The sequence below is a fragment of the Orcinus orca genome, chromosome 16 (assembly GCF_937001465.1).
Source record: "Orcinus orca chromosome 16, mOrcOrc1.1, whole genome shotgun sequence".
NCBI classification, from domain to species: domain Eukaryota; kingdom Metazoa; phylum Chordata; class Mammalia; order Artiodactyla; family Delphinidae; genus Orcinus; species Orcinus orca.
Genome location: NC_064574.1, coordinates 22,803,897 through 22,821,008, shown reverse-complemented (window position 1 = coordinate 22,821,008; position 17,112 = coordinate 22,803,897). Strand labels below are relative to the sequence as shown.

General features: G+C 54.8%; 1 protein-coding gene across 8 annotated transcripts in view; it reads left to right on the top strand.

Moving 5' to 3' along the window:
* The window catches only part of SRC (SRC proto-oncogene, non-receptor tyrosine kinase), a 56,089-nt gene that overhangs the window by 27,406 nt on the left and 11,571 nt on the right, over positions 1-17,112 (top strand). For 4 of the 8 annotated variants that reach the window (XM_033433695.2, XM_033433696.2, XM_049699339.1 and 1 more), the window contains exons 3-7: positions 6,312-6,479; positions 7,725-8,035; positions 9,774-9,873; positions 10,922-10,939; positions 16,496-16,528. In XM_033433695.2, the coding sequence (XP_033289586.1) occupies positions 7,732-8,035; positions 9,774-9,873; positions 10,922-10,939; positions 16,496-16,528 (455 nt within the window). In that variant the 5' untranslated portion in view covers positions 6,312-6,479; positions 7,725-7,731. Of the gene's footprint in view, positions 1-6,311; positions 6,480-7,724; positions 8,036-9,773; positions 9,874-10,921; positions 10,940-10,987; positions 14,609-16,495; positions 16,529-17,112 lie in introns of those variants that run through there. The other 4 variants (XM_033433697.2, XM_033433698.2, XM_004272826.4 and 1 more) reach the window with 4 other exon arrangements.

Here is a 17,112-nt window from a genome sequence, read left to right as displayed (position 1 = left end):
GTAAGTTTTACTACCTGATTGGACTATTTTCTCTTTGTTACTCTTCTTTTTAAGGTTTTCCTGGCTATTCTTTCTTTTTAAAAAAAAATAATTATTTTTTTTTGCTGCGTTGGGTCTTCATTGCTGTGCACGGGCTTTGTCTAGTTGCGGTGAGTGGGGGCTATTCTTTGTTGCAGTGCACCAGCTTCTCATTGCGGTGGCTTCTCTTGTTGCGGAGCACAGGCTCTAGGCATGTGGGCTTCAGTAGTTGTGGCACACGGGCTCAGTAGTTGTGGCTTGTGGGCTCTATCTAGAGCGCAGGCTCAGCAGTTGTGACGCGTGGGCTTAGTTGCTCTGCGGCATGTGGGATCTTCCCGGGCCAGGGCTTGAACCCGTGTCCCCTGCATTGGCAGGCGGATTCAACCACTGTGCCACCAGGGAAGTCCCATTCCTGGCTATTCTTATGCATTTACTCATAAACTTTAAAATTGACCTGCTTAGTTAGAAAAAAATCCTGTTGGGGTTTTATTGGGATCACATTCAATTTGTAGATTTACTTAGGAAGAATCGATATTTTTGCAATGCTTAGCTTTCTTTTTTTTTTTTTTTTCCTGGCCACGCCGCACAGCTTGCAGGACCCCAGTTCCCCGACCAGGGATCAAACCTGGGCCCTTGGCAGTGAGAGCTCAGAGTCTCAACCACTAGAATGCCAGGGAATTCCCATGCTAAGCTTTCTTCCATTTTATTTCCTGATTGCTGTTGGTACATAGCTACATTATTGATTTTTGGATATTACATTTAATTTCTTTCTGCTTTACTTAATTCACTTTTTGTTCAATAGTTTTATAGAAGATTCTTTTGGATTTCTCAGATCTATATTGATAACAGCTGCAACTGATGATACTCATCTTCTGTTTTCCAATTCCATCCATTTCTTTTTCTTAGCTCATTGCACTGGCAAGCATCTTAGAGCAAGGTTAACTAGTGGACATGTTTGTCTTTTCTGGACTCTTTCCCTGTGAAGTGGCTTTTGTAGGCCTTGGTTCCAATCAACTCTACCAGACAATCTCTCCAGGGCCATGAACAGGGCTTTACACACAGTTGGAATTTTGGAAGCCTTTGCCTAATTGTAAGAGTGGTTAGAAAAGAGAGCAAGGATCTGAAGAGAGGTCTTCCACAGTGGTGATAATAATAGCTAGTATTTATTGAGCACTTCCTATGTTCCAGGCACTTTATCAGTATTACCTCATGTTTTCCCCTCAAGCCCAATCATATAGGAGCAATTACACAGATTCCCATTTTTGATAAGGGGTAAACTGAGGCCCCTTGGAGGCTGCATGACCAGGAAATGGCAAGTTGGCATCTGAACCTGGCATTCTGGCTCCAGGCTTTCCATGATGCTTCTTCTTCCTTGGAGGGTCCAGAGATATGGATGGTGATGTCGGAGGTTGACCTCTGACCTGTGTTGCCTCTGTGTTAGGGAGGTGGAGATGGTGGAATGGTGGGGGTACCTGGGGCAGGGAGGGTATCAGCACAGTGGGCGGGGCACCAGAGGTGCCTTCTGACTGTACTCTCCTGACCCTCGAGCATCCCAACTCTGCTGCACTCGCTTGCTGTATGGCCTTAGGCAAGGTTTTGGCTTCCATGAACTTTGGTCCCATCTGTAAAGTGGATGTAGTTATAGTCCCTACTTCACTGTGCTGTGGGGACAATTGAGTATCAACTGCATGCAATGTGCTCAGTTCTGTGCTTGGCATTCAAGGCCCTGCCACTAACTCTTGCTTCCTCTTGCGTTGCTCCTCTTGTCACCTGTAACGGTAATAACAGCAAACAACAGTGAGCGCTGTTTATCAAGCACTTGTTCTCTGCCTGGCACATGGACTCTCACTTAATTCTCAGATGTTAAGTTTATTATTACCCCCATTTTATTTTTTTATCTGTTTATTATCTGTCATTTTTTATACATCTTTATTGGAGTATAATTGCTTTAGAATGTTGTGTTAGTTTCTGCTGTATAACAAAGTGAATCAGCTATACATATATCCCCATATCCCCTCCCTCTTGAGCCTCCCTCCCACCCACCCTATCCCACCCCTCTAGGTGGTCACAAAGCACCGAGCTGATCTCCCTGTGCTATGCAGCTGCTTCCCACTAGCCATCTATTTTACACTCGGTAGTGTATATATGTCAATGCTTCTCTCTCACTACGTCCCAGCCTCCCCTTCCCCCACCCTGTGTCCTCAAGTCCATTCTCTACGTCTGCGTCTTTATTCCTGTCCTGCCCCTAGGTTCTTCAGAACCTTTTTTTTTTTTTTTTTTAGATTCCATATATATGCGTTAGCATACGGTATTTGTTTTTCTCTTTTTGACTTACTTCACTCTGTATGACAGACTCTAGGTCCATCCACCTCACTACAAATAACTCAATTTCGTTCCTTTTTATTATGCCCATTTTAAAGATAAGGAAACTGAGAGGTGAAGTGACTTGCCCAAGAAGATTTAGCTAGTAAGTAGTGGAGCCAGGATTTGAACCCAGGTCTGACTGGAGTCCTCACTCTCAACTCCTAAGCTCCTGGCCTCCCCTCCACTCTTAGAAGAGGTGGAGGTGACCTTCTTCAGAGTCAGGAAGGAAGGAGCGGGTATGACCTGACTGAACTACAGTTTTTTCTGGACTCTTCTGGATGTTGTAAGTAGCTGTGCCTAGGGGCATAGCCTAGGCAAAGACCAGGAGGTGAGAGGGTAGGGGGCCCACGGGAGGAGGCCACAGCCCCAGCTCCACAGGGCCGCGTGGACCCAGCTGAAGGGTTTAGGCCTCATCCAGAGGGGGATGATGGGGAGCTTTTGGATTAAAAATTGTGAAGAATTTGGACTCCTTCCAGAACGTTCTCTAAACCTTACGGCACATGTGTGTGCACGTCTGCACATACACACACATACACATTCACATGCTAATTTTCTTTACAGAAATAATTGTAGTTCATGTGTACAACGTTCCAGGCACCCCACTCAGGCCTTGTCTGCATTCTGTTTAATCCTCTCACCAACCCTTTGACATAGGTAGCACTATTGCCCCCATTTTCTAGATGAGGAAACTGTGGCCCCGAGTGGCCCAGAGGACGTTCTACGCTGCCATCTTCCTCTTCACTTAATAGTGTGTTGTGAGCATCTTCCCAGGCCACACCGAGCTCTCGTTCTGTTTGTTTATCTGCACAGCTGTCCACTTGATGAACAGACCAGCATTTATTTGTCCAGTCCCCCTCTGATAAACACTTAGGTCTTTTCCAGTTTTCCGTGAACAGTGTTGAGCAGGGGCCCTATTTGTTTGTGTGCGTTACAGAGATGCCTCTGGTTGCTGGACGAGGGCACCCTGGAGGGGCCCCCACTGCTGTCCCACGTCAGGACGACAGGGGCCTGGCCTGAGGGAGTGGAGATGGGGTGTGGGGAGGGACGCATTTGAGGAAGATTGGCGGGGAGGACGGGCGAACCAGCCCTGAGATGGAGACATGGGGTGAGGGGAAGTCATAGAGGGAGATGCCAAGTTAGTTTGGGACCCGCTGAGCACGAAGCGCTGGGGACACTGATGGGGAGGTGCTATAGAGCATCCCAGTACCTCTCACGGTAGCGATAGCTCAGGCCTTCTGTCCGGAGCCTGTGGTCAGCAGCAGCTCCCCAGAGGAAAGGGGCTACCTTCCTCTGGGAGCCTCAGACACCCCGAGTATGGAGCCCCCCCACTTCCTCTTGGACCCCAAGGATATATCTCTGCCTTGGAGTGAGCAAGTGGCGGAAAAGATGTGGGGAGTTGTCCCTTCTCAAATGGGCAGCTCATGGTGACTTAGCGTTTGGGCTCTGAGACAGGGTCCTGCCTCAAGAAAGGAGACCACGGTCTGGAAGGGCGGTCTCTCTCAAGGTCACACAACACAGCGGCAGCCCTGCAGGGACTAGATCCCACCCTAAATGTGCTGTCCCTCCTCTAGCACGCTCTGCTATGTCAAAGCTTGAAATCTTGGGCTTTCTGTAGGAATGGGGCTAGGCTGCCTTATCCACTCACACCCCATCTTGCTGTTCATGTGAAAGAGAGGTCCGGAGGGCAGGAGGTGGACCCTGTGAGCAGCCCCTGATTCCTGCCGCCCAGTGTGGTTTCATGTCCCCACTTTTTTTCATTCTCACCCTCACTGTGTTATCTCAGGCAGGTGCCTCAACCTTTCTGTGCTTCTGCTTCCTCGTCAGTAAAATAGGGACACTATTAGTATCTACTTCCTAGATTACCATGGGGATTTGATGAGTCAATATTTGCAAAGTGCTCAGAGCAGGGCCCAGTACAAGGTCCAGGCTCTGGGAGTGTTTGAATATTGCAGAATGATACTTGGTCTCTACAACATGGCATTGCAGCAACAAAGCAGGATGCAAATCATGTCTGTGCTCATTTAGTCTTTTGTCTATTCTGCAAATATTTCAGAGCACCTAGTAGGGATATGGAGATGGGTCCGACCCGGTCCTTCCCGCAGGGAGCTTAGAGTCAAGGGCACTAGATGGATCCCAATATACAGTCCTATGTTCATATGATGCCGGAAGGAAATGCACCGCCATGCCCAGGGGCTTGTCCACTGGAGGCAGGTTGCCAGCGTGCCACAGCATCTCAAGCATGTTTCGTGTACTTCCTCATGGATTCTCCCAGCAGCCCTATGACATGGGTACTGTTGTTATCCTCAGTTGACAGAGAAGGAAACTGAGGCACAGGGTCCCACACTGGGCTTGTAGGGCTGGGATTCACACACAGGTAGTCTGCTCCAGTACTCTGGCCCTTAACCTCGACCTGCCCACCTCTCCACAAACAGGTGGTACTTATATAATCAGGATCAACCACAAGGACAAAAACCACCCCAAAAACCCAAAACAAAAACCCAAACCCCACAAACCAACAAACATTGCAAGCAGAGGCCCTGGGCCACCTTAGTCTGGTCTTGAAGGACCTCTTATGTTTTTCTGAGTGTCTCAGTGGGGAGTGGTCTTCTGGGTTAGTGTAAGAGCTTAGGGGTCAAGAGCTTTTTTCTTTGCCCCCTCCCAAGTGGGCAAATGCATCCTCTTTGTGCTGGAAGGGCCTTCAATTTCCAGCCCTGGCTTTCCTTCCCCCTCCACGGCACATTAGCCAAGTATACTTTCTCCTGTCCTTGATCACCTCCAGTGACAGGGGGCTCACTCTTCATCATTTAGTTCATTCTAAAGAAAGTTTGGGCTCTTAGAAAGTTCTTCATTAAAATTTAAAAAATATTTTTAATGTGTTTTTATAACTATTATTTCCTCTCAAAGTCCCACAAACAAGTCCCCTGTTAGAGCATGCACCGTCTGAGGCAGGACCTGGCCAGTTCATCTCTGTGTCTCCCTGTGGTGACTGGCAGAGGGCTTGCTGTACAGCTGGTGCTGTGAATACTATACCAGGGAGCAGGTGGGTGGGGATGCGGTGGTTGGGGCTCAGCCTCCATCGAGCCTGGGGCTGTGGGTAACCGGGTTAGTAGATCCCACAGGACACCAACTGTATGAGCGCTGATGGGCATCGTGACCTCAACGGATTGGGTTGCCGTAGAAATTGGCCTTCCTAGGCTTGTTGGCATATCCCTTGAGCAGGTCTCCCCAGGGCCTCCCCAGCCCCACATTCTCTGAGCTGGATGGCCCCCAGGGAGCATGCAGGCCACGCCCCCATTGTGCAGGCGGGCAGCCTGAGGCCCAGAGGGTTACAGGGACTGGCTAATGTTCACATAGGGAGGGGTGTCACAGAGCTGGGCTTGGCGCTCAGGGCAAACTGTCTTGCCTGAGGCCCCAGCCAGTCAAGGGGACTTTTGCCCATTCACGGGTTCCCAGAGGAAGTTCTGAACTGATTTCAGGGCCTGCAGCATCCCCTGGAGAGTAATCGGAGCTCATATCGCCAGTGTGTCCAGAATCACAGTATCGGTACTAGCTGATGTGGCCGGGTGACCTACTGTGTTCCCAGCACTCTGCCTTGCCTCCTTCAGTTGTCACAGGCATTTCCAGCTGAAGAAGTGGGGCAGAGGGAAGTTAAGTCACTTGCCTGAGGTCACACAGCCGATTAGGAGCAAAGCCAAGATCTGAGTCTGGGGAGTCTGGCTTCAGACTATGCCATGCCATACACGGCCTCACTCTCACTCTTGCTTTTGGGGGAGTGAAGGATGTTTCAGGGCTGGGAAGCTCTTAGTATCGGGCCTGCCAGAGTCAGAGCCTGATAAATCATGACCCAAGAGACAGAACCTTGATGATTTCTCTTTCTAGTCATATCCTCCCAACAGTTCTGAGAAATCTGTTTTATCCCTACTTTGCAGATGAGGACGCTGAGGCCCAGAGAGGGGAAGTGACTTGCCTAGGGTCACACAGCGGGGAGAGGTAGAGCAGGGCCTCTAGTCCGAGACCGCCGACTCTACACCTGGTGTTCGTGCTGAGACCTCAGGCTGCTTCCCAGGTCCTCTGGGATAGCCCCTGCCTTGCACCAGGTGAGGTGATGACCCATCAGGGCTGCCAAGATGAGGGAGCTGGGAGGGGCGGCCATGGTGTGTGGGGAGACCCTGGCTAGGCTCCATGAGGACCTGCGGATGGCAACATGGGGAGCAAAGGGGGGGTGGCAGGGCTATGGGCGTCACTGGGGAGTTTGCAACTTGGGTTTCTCTGTGTTTCCCGATCTCTAGCCCTCCCAGGTTTCTGGCTCAGAACTCTCTTAACTATTGAATAGTCACACATTCACACTCATTCATTCAGCTGTTTATTGAGCACCTACTGTGTGCCATACCCTGTGCTGGGTACTGGGAGCACAGCAGTGAACTAGACAGACAAAAGCCCATGATGATAATCATGTAATCACACACACACACACACACACACACACACACACACACACACACACACACAAAACTGGGCCACATATTATCAAGGAGAGGCACAAAAGGCAAGGGGACTTAAACCAATGAAAGAAGTTGGGAAACACTTTCCAGGGAAGTGACTTTTTTTTCCTTAAGAGCTTTATTGAGGTATAATTGACATACCATAAACTGCACATGTTTAAGGTGTGCAGTTTGATAAGTTTTGACACGTGGATGCACTCATGAAACCATCAGCACAGTCAAGATAATCCATCACCCCTAAACATCTCCCTCCCACCTGCCACATGCTGCCTCCAAGGAGGCAACGTTTGGGCTGAGAACTGAAGGAGGCATGAGTTACTCTGCTCAAGTGGTCAGGGAAAAGCATTCAGGCAGAGGGAACAGCATGTGCAAAGGCCCTGGGCCTGGAGTGAGCTCCCAGCCATCTCTCCTTAGTTGCCCTAGTTGCAACTTTTAGCACCTTTCCCCCTGGTGTTAGACAATTTCAGTCAGTCATGTATTCACTCAACAAACCCTCAGCCTTCTCCTATATGCCTGGGACATAAACATGACTCAAGATACTATCCCTACCCATGAGAGACAGAAACAGTGACTCAGAGGAAGGTGGGGAAGGTTAGGGCTTCTGATTATGATGTGTTTCTTCTGTGCTTGGCCCTGTACCCAGGAAGCCCTTTATGGTTGCCATCACTATTCCCATTTTACAGATGGAGAAACTGAGGTTCTGAAAGGTAACTTACCCAAAGAGGCCTCTTTGGGCCTCAGTTTCCCCATCTGTAGAATGGATGGGAGTGCAGGCTAAGGGGCCTAGGCAACCCTGCCGGCTCCCAGAGCCCTTCACCCGGGGTCCTCTCTCGTCTCCAGCAGGACCATGGGCAGCAACAAGAGCAAGCCCAAGGATGCCAGCCAGCGGCGCCGCAGCCTGGAACCTGCTGATAACACCCATGGCGGCTGTGGCGGCGGCGGCGGCGGTGGCGGCGGCGGCGGCGGCGGCGGCGGCGGCGGCGGCGGGGGTGCCTTCCCCACCTCACAGACCCCCAGCAAGCCGGCCTCCGCTGATGGCCACCGGGGCCCCAGCACGGCCTTCGCCCCTGCAGCCGCCGAGCCCAAGCTGTTCGGAGGTTTCAATTCCTCCGACACAGTCACCTCCCCGCAGAGGGCGGGGCCCCTGGCTGGTCAGTGCGCCTGGGAGTGTGGGAGCCGGGTGGCCCTGGCGCCTCCCCCAGGAGGGCTGTGTGCCCTGGGGGAGCAACGCCCCCTCTCTGGGCTGCTGTTTCTTTCGCTCAGTGACGGGGAGGAGTCTGGGGGTTACTTGGCTTTAGGGACCATTGGGAGTTTCCTGGAGGCTTTATAAACTGGAAAGTGTGGTGCACACTCCATTGCCTTTAGGGGTGAATCCGATGTGGCGTATAAAGGGCCCTAGAGATATAGGACTATAGGCGGAAACAGGCCAGAGAGCCGGGGGGTTTCTCGGAAGCACGGGGACGGGTCTGAGGCATTGCTTTTTGCTCTGGTCAGCCCAGAGATGGATCAGGACAGGAGGCGGTGAGTGGCCAAGGGGGCGGGGCGGGTTAGAACGGAGAAAGAGAACTGGGGTCTTCAGAGGCCAGGCCCAATGCCGAGATGCGCCCCTGCACCCTCTGCTGGCGCTTTGTGGGTATAGCAGCGCCAGGCAAAGGATGCTTACAGATGCAGATGTGGTCCTGGCGACACACAGACATAAGACCCTCACACAAACATGTGCATTCTTACCCGGACACCCTCACACAGAGCCCCCCCCCCACATACACACACTCACACACAGTCAGCAACTCATTCAGGACACCCATACAGGACATTTACACGTGCTGAGCTAGAGACGCTTTCGTAAACAGACACACCATGCACATAGAGACACACTCAGGGACACATGGATGTGCACCCTCCAGGCACAGACACACACCCAAGGCAAATGTACACAGATACAAACACACATATGCAAAAAACCTCATACTCCCAGATGGAGACAGACACATGTGGTCAGAAGCCCTTCAAAAGCACACACGTGCCCAGCTAGAAATGCCATCCCAGAGACCCACAGACTCACACATGCACAGATGCACGTATGTGCAGTGAGAACACACAGGCACAGACACACACCCAAGTGAGACAGACCCACAAACATACCCATTCGTTTGTTCAAGAGACAGTTGTGGCGCCCCTTCTGTGCGCCAGGTCTCTTCTGGTGCTGGGGTCACAGCAACGTGTAAAACAGACAAAACCCCTGTGGGGGAGAGAAGCAAAGGGCAAGGTGTGTAAACCGTGCAGGGTGTTAGTGGGTGGTAACTGCTGTGAAAGAGCAAAACGGGCAGGGAGTAGTGTTGGTGGATGTATGGCTGGAGGTTGTAACTTCACACGGGGGGACAGAGAAGGCTTCGGAGGGGACAGTTACCTGCAGCCAAGATCTTCCCTGACACGCAGAAGCATCCAGAGTCATACCTCCCCAGAACAGAGCCACGTCCCCAGGCGCAGTTTCCTTCATTCACTGCTTCATTCATCTAATGGTTGTTTCTTGAGCACGTACTATACACCAGGCTCGAGGAACAAAACAAAGATGTCTGTTATTGGGGACTTCTGGGGCTGTGGGGAAGACAGATAGCAAACAGAGAAGCCAACACCCAGCATCCCCTCAAGCCCAGTGGGCGCACTCAGAGGTGGAGAGACGCACGTGCTTCCTACACGCCCTCACAAGCCTGCGGGACACACAGGCACAGGGGGACATGCGTAGAGGCCCACCCCCAGTGAGTGGGACCAGGCCTCTGGGCTGGCGGTGGGAGACCAACCCCACCCCCGCCCAGGGTGCAGGGCTCTCTCGTCCACCTCTCCCCCCAGCCATGGCTCTGGCCGTTCTGACATGCCCCACCTTCCGTGCAGGTGGAGTGACCACCTTTGTGGCCCTCTATGACTATGAGTCGCGGACAGAGACTGACCTGTCTTTCAAGAAAGGGGAGCGGCTCCAAATTGTCAACAACACGTGAGTGCCTCCCTACCCCACTGCCCCTCAGGACCCCCACCCTGGGCCTGGTCTTGGGATAGAGCCACTTCTGAGCGTCCCAGGGCCAGCTTCATGGGCAGCAGGCAGAGCTGGGTGTCCAGGCAGCTGAGGTGCAGGGAACTCTCCTGGGGCCTCTGGGGGTGATGAGGCAGGCGCCGGTGGTCGGGGGTCTGGGACGGCTCCAGGGACAGTGATCTGGGTCCGTAACTGGACAGCAGGGCACAGCACTCCAGATCCCAGAACCCACACAGGGGCGTGTGATCAGCGCAGGACTGGGCCGGGGACCCAGGACTACAAAAAGCAGGGCCTGTGGAGCTGGAGGCTGTGCCCACAGAGAGGCTGGAGAGCCTGGGCAACCAGTAAAGCCAGAGTCTGCAGCTGTAGAGGGAGGGCCCTCATTGGGAGGGTTGGGGGACCCATCCTGGGGACCCAGTGTGAGAGGAGTCAGGATAGGGCAAGGGGGTGAGATGGTGCGATAGGGTGTGGAGGGCGGGGCACCCTGGTGGGCATCTCTGCTTCACCTCCAGGGACTCCAGCCTTGGGGTGGGGCATCCTAGGGCCAAGTTGGCGTATGGGGGGGATGGGGGCCCCTGCCAGGCTTGGGGGCCCCTGTGAGCAGGGATAGTGAACTGGCGAGGGGTGGGTGAGGCTCTGGCCATGGGGTGGCGTCCTTCCCCTCCTCCCCACTCCCCTCCTTTCCTTGCCTAGAGTGCAGTGAGGTGGGGTGCAACGCCTGTCATGGCGGGTGGGGGGGGTGCAGGCTTTGGGTCATGCGCCCTGGGGTGGTCACAGCTGGGGTGATCACACTGGGGGCGGAGCTGCCTGCAGAGGGCAGAGCTGCCGACAGAGGGTGGGCTACAGCTCCACGCCTGCTGCATTCCTGCCTTCAGAGGGCCTGCGTCCCCTCTCCGCCACCTCCCATCCCCCCAACAGCCTCGGGGAACCCCCTCCACATTCCTGGCCCGTGCTTCCTCCCTCCAGCTCTCTCTCAGCTTCTCCCTCTCTGCTTCTCTCTCGCTGGCCCTAGGAGGAAGGTGGATGTCAGGTGTGTACACACTCCGTGGGCGGCGGGCTGGGTAGGGGCGCTTCACTGGTGGGGGGGGCTGCCGCCGGCATGTGCTTCATGTGGTCTCTGGCTCCCTTGGTTGCGCTTCCCCAGCTTCTGTCCTCACCCCCAATAGTTTGACCAGATCCCTACCTTAATCCCAGGCTGCGAATGGGGAGGGTCCTCCCATCACCCCGTCACTCCCCGTCCACCTCATGCTAACCCATCCCCTCCCTGTTCAGCCCACACTGAGTGCCAGCTGCATGCAGGGTCCAGTGCTGGGCCCAGTGAGGTCTGGGTGGAGAAGGCCATGCCCTCCTGGAGCCAGAGTGTGGCCAGGATGCAGCCCCAGTCCAGGCCAAGTGGCAGGCAGAGGGCGGGGCCGGGGTCAGCTCAGGCCTTAGGGCCCCTGCTGTGTGCCCCCCCTCTGATGGCGACCACAGGGCCTGGGAGTTTCAAGCAGGACCCTGCAGGAAGCACAGTGAAGTCGAGGGGATGGGGGGAGTGGAAGAAGGCGGTTCCCCTCGCAGAAAGGCAGCTCGTGGGAGGGTGCAGCGCTGGAGGGGGCTGGTGGCCTTCAGGGCTGCAGAAGGGCGAGAAGCTTCTAGAGGGTAGAGTAGAATCGATCCATGAGCATCCTCGAAGGCCTGGCTAAGGGGGTTGGACGTCTCCACCGTCTCCAAGCATTTCTTGCTTCTTCATGCCTCCCTGCCCTTTGTGCATGTCGTTCTCGCTGCCTAAAGCACCCTTTCTCCCATCTCTGTCTGGCAAACTCCTATTCATCCCTCAAGATCCAGTTCAGAACTGCCCCCTTTGTGAGGCAAAGGGGAAAAGAGGTAGCAGGCATTTTTACCCATGTCCTTGTATTTGCTCTGCTGCCCTCCCACCAGGGCTGTAGTGATGGGGGAGGGGCCATCTCCATTTTGCAAATGAGGAAACTGAGGCTCAGAGATGTGAAGGCCTTTGTCCAAGGTCACACAGCTACCAAGTAGCAAAGCCAGGATTGGAACTTGGGCAGCAGCTCTCTCCCTTCCTTAAGCTGCTGTCCCGGAGGGAGGGGGCTTTCCCAGCTCCCCCCACCCGCTTCTGTCTGAGTTCCAATGCTGCTCCAGTTCTCTTATGGTTCCGGCTGTTTGTAACTCCCTCTCCTTAAACTGGGAACTCCTTGAGGGCTGCTCTTGGGCCTGCCACATTTCTGGGTCCCCCATCACCTGTTGCTCAGCACACCGTGGGTGCCCGGGTGGTGATTTTGCACGAGATGAGTGAACAGTCATAAAATAGCCACCGTCTCTCGTGCCTCGAGCGTGGGCCTGTTCTCGTGCGGAGCAGTTGCGTTGTTTTATTTATACAGCGCCACAGCCCTGGAAAGTGGAAATGCTTACTTGCTCCATTTTACAGATGAGGAAACTGAGGCCCAGAGAGGTGAAGTGACTTGCTCAAGGTCACACAGCTAGTAGTGGCAGAGCTGGGAGGGGTAGGCATGACCCCGAGCCCTTGGAAGAGGAGCTCTGTGGAGGTGCCGAGGAGCCGGGAGGAGGGAAGGGCCCGAGCTGGGGAGGATGCCTCAGGTTAGAGGCTTTGAAGTACTGGAGGATCTCAACCAGCAACACTGGGAAGAGTGTCTCAGGGGGTCACAGCTTGAGCAAAGCTCTCAAGACTTTGATTCTGCCTCTTTCACTCAGAGTCAAAGGGCAGCCCTCACGTCTTCCTTTGTCCAGCCCCTTGCCTTCCTTCTTCCTGCCTTCCATGATGGGCTGGGGGCTGCCAGGAAGTGATGGAGTCCCATCCGTGGGAAGCCCTTGGGTGGCAGTGAGGCACCCCGATTGGAGGGTGGGGGAGGGTGGGAGTGGATGGGGAGCCCTTCCTCACATCACAAAGCTCAGCTGTTCCTCTGGGAGAGTTGGGGGCTGGCATTAGAGGAAGAAGAGGGACAATGGGATGGTGGGGAGAAGCATAGTGGAAGACGGGCCACCCACATTTGAGGTGCTCATGTCTCATACCTCACCCAAGGACCACCCTGCATGTCCTTCCACTGTTGTTGCTTAAGGTCTATTATTGTGAACCCCCTGCTCCAACCCCTCTCCCTGCAGGAATGAGGGACTTTCTGAGTCTAACCTGTGACTGGGCTGGGAGTCGGGGAGGGAGAGCTTAAGGCTGAGCCTGTCTGTTGGGGTTTGGCCAGGGCTGGCTGGGTTGGGGTCCTCACAGTAGCAGCCTGGAGCCCGCACTCCCTGGATCTCCATGCCAAACGGTTCTGCTCCTAGAACCCTGGGTGCTGTGTGGTCTTGGGTCCGAGGAAGCCACTGGGGTCTGAGGTGTGACTGGCCTGAGCCCCTGCCCCGGTGTCTAAGTCTTCAGGAGTCAGAGCCCCTCTGGGTCTGACTCTGGGATGCTTCCTAAATTGCCCTTTCCTCCCACCCAGATGATTCCAGCAGCTTCTCTGGGGCAGTGCTCCAGCAGGCACTGGCTTCTGTCCCCTTGCCCTGGGCACTCCAGTTCTACTTCCCACCATGGGGTGAGGGACCCCTTCCGGCCCTCCTCACACGACTTGCCTTGGCCTCACCCTGCTCTCTCCCCACCAACCATGGGTCCAGGCCTCAGGGCTCGGAAACTTGAGTGCCTGGGCCGTACCCAGCTGCCCTGGCTTGCCTGTAATCCCCAAACGGCTCCTCTGGCCAGTCCCAACAGCCCAAATGAGTTAAACAGAAGGACCCACCTGGCATAATGTCCCAGGTTCCAAAGCGGCCACACTCCCAATGCACACGCCAGCCTGAGTTACCCACAAGGATTAGGCTCCAAAAAGAGGATCCTGAGGCTCAGAGAGGTGAGGTCAGTAGCATGAAGTCACACAGCTAGTGACAGCAGTTGGGATGAAAAATTGTTGCTTGGGAACTCCTGGTCCAGTGCTTTCTCCTCTTGCCACATGTGGGAAGGTGAGGGGTCAGGCAGGGAATGTGTGATTCCCTTCCTTCCCTCTTCCTGCCTATCTGATAGGAACCAGGCCCTAGGGAAGGCGCCAGATGCAGTACATCTGCTCAACCTGTTAGGTTTACACCGCTGTTACTTCTGAGCCGGGCGCAGATCGGTATCCCCACCAGACTGGACTGATCTGGGAAGCTATGGGGCCCCTCATCGTGAGGGCAGTCCCTGGTCCTTGGCTGAGACAGCTCACAGCCACCTGAGGCAGGTTTGAGCCTCCCAGACCGTTGGCATGGGAAGATGGGGCTTGATCTCTCCATTTCACAGGTGGGCAAACTGAGGCTCAGATGATAATCACAGTAATCAGCTTACCCAAAGCCTGGCTTGAAGCTGACTGATTTACACACTTTGCCTGCACGGGAGATTTTGTGAATATTATCTCCTTTTTACAGATGAGGAAACTAAGACCCAGAGAGGATAGGGTACTTGCCCAAGGTCACACAGCAAATCCTTATCGGAGACTGGAACTGAGCTGCTTTGGTTTTTAAAAACATTTTGGAGAGTGGGGAGGAGTACCACAGAGTTGCAGATTTAATTGCTTTTCTTTTTTTAGCCAAATCAAGATACTAACCGCTCATGCATGCTGAGCACCTACTACGTGCCAGGCCCTGTGCCGGCATTTTACATCCTCAGAGGGAGGCATGAGTATCCCCTTCCTGCAGATGAGGACCAAGGTCCTGCAGGGCCAAGGTAACACAGCCTGCAAGTGGTGAGCTGGGCTGGCGCCAGGACGCCCTGATTCTGGCGCTCAGGCTCTGATGTACCTCTCAAGCTGGGGCCAGGCTGAAGGTGGATCTTGGATCCTTAGTGAGATTGCAGCGCACCTCCATCCCTGCCCTTGTGAAATAAAACCCCCAAACTGGACTGTGAGCCCAAACTCACACATGGGCTGATGTCAGGCAGGTGGAGGCTCTGCTGGCAGAAGTCTGGGTAGTGTCAGCAGAGCTGAACCCTCACCCTTGCTTCTGGGGCCCTGCTTGGTTGGCCCCTGGGCACAAGCTCCTGCCGGCCTTCCCCTGTGAGTGGGTGGCTGGGGGCTTCCCAGAGGCCAGCCAGCTTGCACACTCTGGCTTTGTCAATCTGCCTCATTTTGTAGTCTCTGACCTAGACCTCGGCCCAGTCCTGCTGCCTCCTCCTCCATCTTCCCCTGGTTTCTCTGAGCCTCTGAGAGGCCTGGGGAGGGTGCAGGGGTCCAGGAGGCCTGCTGTGTCTGGCTGTGGGCACACAGGGGCCCTGGTTCTCACCCTTGCTCTGCTGTTGATTCGCTGTGTGGCTCTGGGCAAATCACCGCCCTTCTCTATGCCTTATTTTCCCCCTTGGTGAAATGAAGACTTGGGACTGGAAGATCTCAGCTCTTCCCTGTGATTTGAGTCCTTGCTGTGTAGCCTTGGGAAGTCTCTGCCCCACTCTGTGCCTCAGTTTCCCCAACTCTACAAAGAAAGTGCTGGGTTACTCCAGCCTGGGTGCTGTGTGTCCTTGGGCTGGTCCCTAGACATCTCTGAGCCATAGTTTCAGCATCTGGGGGGCTGAGGCCTGCCTTCCTTCTTAGCAGGTTGGCCTTGAGGGTCAAATGGGACAGACAAGTGTGGATCCCCCACCCTATGTGGGGGCACACAGAGAGGTAGATGGAGGGCCTGGGCATCTTTAGGCTCTTTCCTTGAGGCGGGCCTCGCCCTCTTACTCCAGGGCCCTCCCTCTCCCGCAGAGACCCCCATGTGAGCTTGTGCCCCCGCCTGAGCATGCGTGCGGTGATCTCCCAGCCAAGTCAGACCGCACAGCCCCAACCTCTCTCTCTTCACCTCACTCCATCCGGAAGGGACCCACACTCTCTGGTTGAGCCTCGGCCCCCCTGGCTGGGCCCCTGGCTCTCGGATGCTCACCTGTACTCACCTGTTCTCAGATAGCTCCCCCAGCCCCACTCTCTCCCGGCCTCAACTTCTCCATCTTCAAAATGGGCTGAAGAATATGGGTCAGAGGCAGCTCAGAAAAACCAGGAGCCAGGGATCCAGGTTCAAGTCCAGACTGTGGCTGTGGGCAAGGGCCTTTCTCTCTTTGTGTCCCGGTGATAGGGAGTGGGGGAGCACATCCTGCTTGCTGTGTGTCTTCTCAGGGTTGTGATGAGGTCAAAGGCAGCCTTGGATTGAGAAGCTCAGCACGGTATCAAGCCCTGCTGCACCCTGTAGGGAAGGCTTCCTTCTCATCTGGGAGTTAGGAACCTGGGCCTGGCTGCGTGACGTGACCTTGAGCAGAGGCCTTTGCTTCTCTAGCCTCAGTCTTCCCATCTGCACAGTGGGAATGGGAGGGGGCTGGACCCTATTTCCCAGGCAGCCCTTCCCATTGGCCTCTCCTCCCTCCCCATAGACCCTCTCCCTGTCCCCTTGGATTGCTTTGGATGCGAGGCCTTAGTGGCTGCCCCGCCTTGTCCCCCCTCCCCTGTCCCCAGCACCGCCTGGCGCTCAGCTCTCTCCCTCGCTCTTTCTGCCTCTCTCTCTCTCACCACCCCCATTTCTGCCTCTTCTTTCCTGTTGGGCTCTCGCTTTCTCCTCCCTCCTCTGTGTCTCTGGACCCCCGCTCCAGCCAGACCTGGTTCACATTCAGATGGCTGCAAAGGTACTTCTGCCCCCTCCCCACTCCCACCCAGACCCAGGGGCCCCGCCCTGCCGGGGGCTCTTCCCGCCCATCACCCTGTCCTCATCACCTCCTCCTCATGGGGCAGTTAGTGTAGAGGGCCCTGGGTACTGGGGCTCTGCCACCTCAGCTCCCTCTGACATGACTCGCTGTGTGACTTTGGGCAAGTCCCAGCCCCCTCTGGCCTCAGTTTCCCCCATAGATGGGTAGGCTGCAGGAGGAGGCCTGTAGTTTTCAGTCAAGGAGCCCTGTGGGTGTGACCCATGATCTGTGACAAAGGCAAGCATTGCTCCAGTTTGCAGGGTTGGCGCCTGGATTGTCACCAAGCCCCCAAAGAGCCACCCCTTGCCTCCACTCAGGTCTTACCAGCTCCCAGGCTTGGGCTTCCAAATCTCAGGACTTGGGGAGGCTTTGAAGGTCTGATTTGACATCCATCTCAGGAGGAATCTTCTCCTGTTACAACTTGCTTGCTCCCCAAAGACAGGGAACTCCCTCCCTCAATCCCAAGGCGGCTCTTGGCATCTTGAGACTGCTTGTTCTATCTGAAGGAAAGCAGATCACTTCCT